General features: G+C 36.1%; 1 protein-coding gene across 1 annotated transcript; it reads right to left on the reverse strand.

Annotated features, from left to right (window-relative positions):
* Positions 1 to 885: 885 nt before the first annotated feature.
* LOC137251854 (uncharacterized protein C7orf50 homolog) lies at positions 886 to 1,943 on the reverse strand. Its single transcript, XM_067786753.1, has 2 exons — positions 1,695 to 1,943; positions 886 to 1,640 (listed from the first exon to the last, which is right to left on the reverse strand). Exons 1-2 carry the CDS (start codon positions 1,852 to 1,854, stop codon positions 1,063 to 1,065), a joined length of 738 nt encoding a protein of 245 aa, XP_067642854.1. The 5' UTR covers positions 1,855 to 1,943; the 3' UTR covers positions 886 to 1,062.
* Between the last annotated feature and the right edge of the window lie 387 nt (positions 1,944 to 2,330).

Raw genomic sequence — 2,330 nt, forward strand, 5'->3', positions numbered from 1 at the left:
TGCCCCGCTTGCAATGTCTCCCCACATGACACCAACCATCTATTCAATTGTAATGTGGAACCAACGCCTCTAACACCCCTTTCCTTATGGTCCACCCCTGTTGAAACGGCAAGTTTCCTTGGACTCCCGTTAGAGGATATTGATGACAATTTGTGATCGGTCGCGGCTATTAGGTGGGGCGAGCATTGCTACAACAACAACAAGTGAAATATGATTTATTGAAAAAACAGCAAAAAAATGTTAAGCGATCACAAGAAATGATTAAAATAAGATTCCAAATAGACTATTAAATGTCTCGAGAAAGAATCGCAAAAGCTTTAAAACACACTTAAAAATTATTCCCACAAGACTCATAAATGATGGTAAATATGACTCGAAAAAGACTAAATACTGATTAGAAATATAGGTTAAAAGAGGCTCTCCAAGTGTAGTCGCGCGTACCATTTTCTGCCGACGAGGGAGTATTTTCTGATCAGAAAATGAGCGCATATAAGCTTATTTTGATCATGCTGGAGACTCGAAAAAGACTAATATGATTAATAATTTCAAAAAATGCTGGGTGGGTATGAACAAACGTTAATGAAAATAATTTGACATATTCCAAGTTGAAAAATATTGAAAAATAATTTTCTCGTCTTTTTTTGTAAGCATTTACAATTTACTTTCACAGCTAAATTATTTATTAACATTTGCCTTCAAAGCTTATAAAATGTTTTCCATGGTTCAATTATGTACTTATTATATAGTTGAACCATGATGTTTTCTGAAAAAAATAAAAATATGTATATTTAATGCTGAAAACGTTTATATAACGTTACAGCAAGTTTACTTTAGATTACTTTTCAAACATTTTCAGAAATGCCTGTTGGGAAATAAATTAAATAATTTTTCGCTTTGTAAATGTTAGTATAGTATTTTTCCGCATTTTTAACATAAGCACAAATAAATGGATAATACATTTAATAAACTTAAAATCTTATGGAACTATTTACATACTCCCAGAAAAAAGGAAATGTCAACATCTTAAAAGTTCTCGTACATCAACTCAATCATACCTTTGGTTCAATCTAAGCTCTGCAACAAATCACGCGCCCTTTGATAACGCGTAGAATCTATTATAACTTGACGTTCCTCCTCTATTTCTAGCTCTGCACATTTCTTATCAAGCTCATCAATGCATTGCTCTGCCAATTTCACTATTTGTGCTTTAGCAGCACCTTTTGAACCGGACAAGTACTCAAGTGCCACCGGCCACATTTCTATACTAATTTTTGCTTCCTCAAATACAGTTTGTTGTATTGATATTTGTCGCAATTTTTCAAATTTCCATTGCGCTCTAGCACGTTTCCATTTACGCAGATATTCCTCGTTGCGTAGTCGTTCTTTGCTCACTGTTTGGTCCTTCATCGATTCTAGACGTTGTTCGTGTTTTTGTTTTTTCTTTTGGCGTACTGTGACAATAGCAATCATGTTTTCGGGCTTCTCACTTTCAAGCAACTGCTCCAATGTCGGTTCATCCGTTTCTCCTTCGATTGCATGATCCCCGTCAGTATTAAATCCATTTTCACTTTCAGTTTCGTGCTTGCTGCGCTTCTCTTTAATGAGACCTTTATCTTTATGTTTACGTTTTGCTGCTTTAACTGCATGTCCTATTAATTAAATATATTTTTAAATTACACTTTATTTCCTCTTACCATGACAAAGTTTTTCCTCTCCCAGTGACTCGACAATTAGGCTTTTGCTGGCTACTTCCTCGTCACTTTCCTTTGAGGCATGCTTACGTTTTTTAGCTCTTGGTTTATTTAGTTGAGCTGCATTCTCTTTGTGCTCAGATTTGGTCTCCTTTTTAGCCATTATAAGCAATTTTGTAAGTTTCGAGATTATTTTAACAATGCATCGCGTAAAATAAACGTTTGATGCACGTGCTGCTTCTTCTTCCTTTGAATTCAGTCACAGTCAGTGTTCGGAGTTGAACATTATGGGTGTTATGGTACGTTGGTGAATTCACGCTACGTCCAAAGAGGATAGATGTACATGGGGGCGCACTATAGAGTTGGGAACAGTTTATGAAACTCATCGTTCCCGCCGGCATTCTGAAAGATCGCGATTAGATACGTAAGGCACACGAGGCGTAGCTTCATAGACGCGTACAAGATATGACATGTAGCAAAGAGGATAGATATAAATATAAAGAGGATATATATATATATATATCTATCCTCTTTGACACCAGCCTGTTTTAGCGGCATGCTGCAATTCTACAGTGTGCCCTTTTGTATACCTATTGTCTTTGGGTGCGCCCTCTTGTATATCTATACTCTTTGATTCCG

Source organism: Eurosta solidaginis, chromosome 5 (assembly GCF_040869045.1).
Source record: "Eurosta solidaginis isolate ZX-2024a chromosome 5, ASM4086904v1, whole genome shotgun sequence".
Taxonomy (NCBI): domain Eukaryota; kingdom Metazoa; phylum Arthropoda; class Insecta; order Diptera; family Tephritidae; genus Eurosta; species Eurosta solidaginis.

Excerpts from the sequence above, each read along its gene's own strand:
- LOC137251854 (XM_067786753.1), bottom strand. The coding sequence starts at position 1,854 with ATGGCTAAAAAGGAGACCAAATCTGAGCACAAAGAGAATGCAGCTCAA. Across the intron at positions 1,641-1,694 it reads AGAGGAAAAACTTTGTCATG|TTAAAGCAGCAAAACGTAAA; the intron begins GTAAGAGGAAAT and ends TAGGACATGCAG.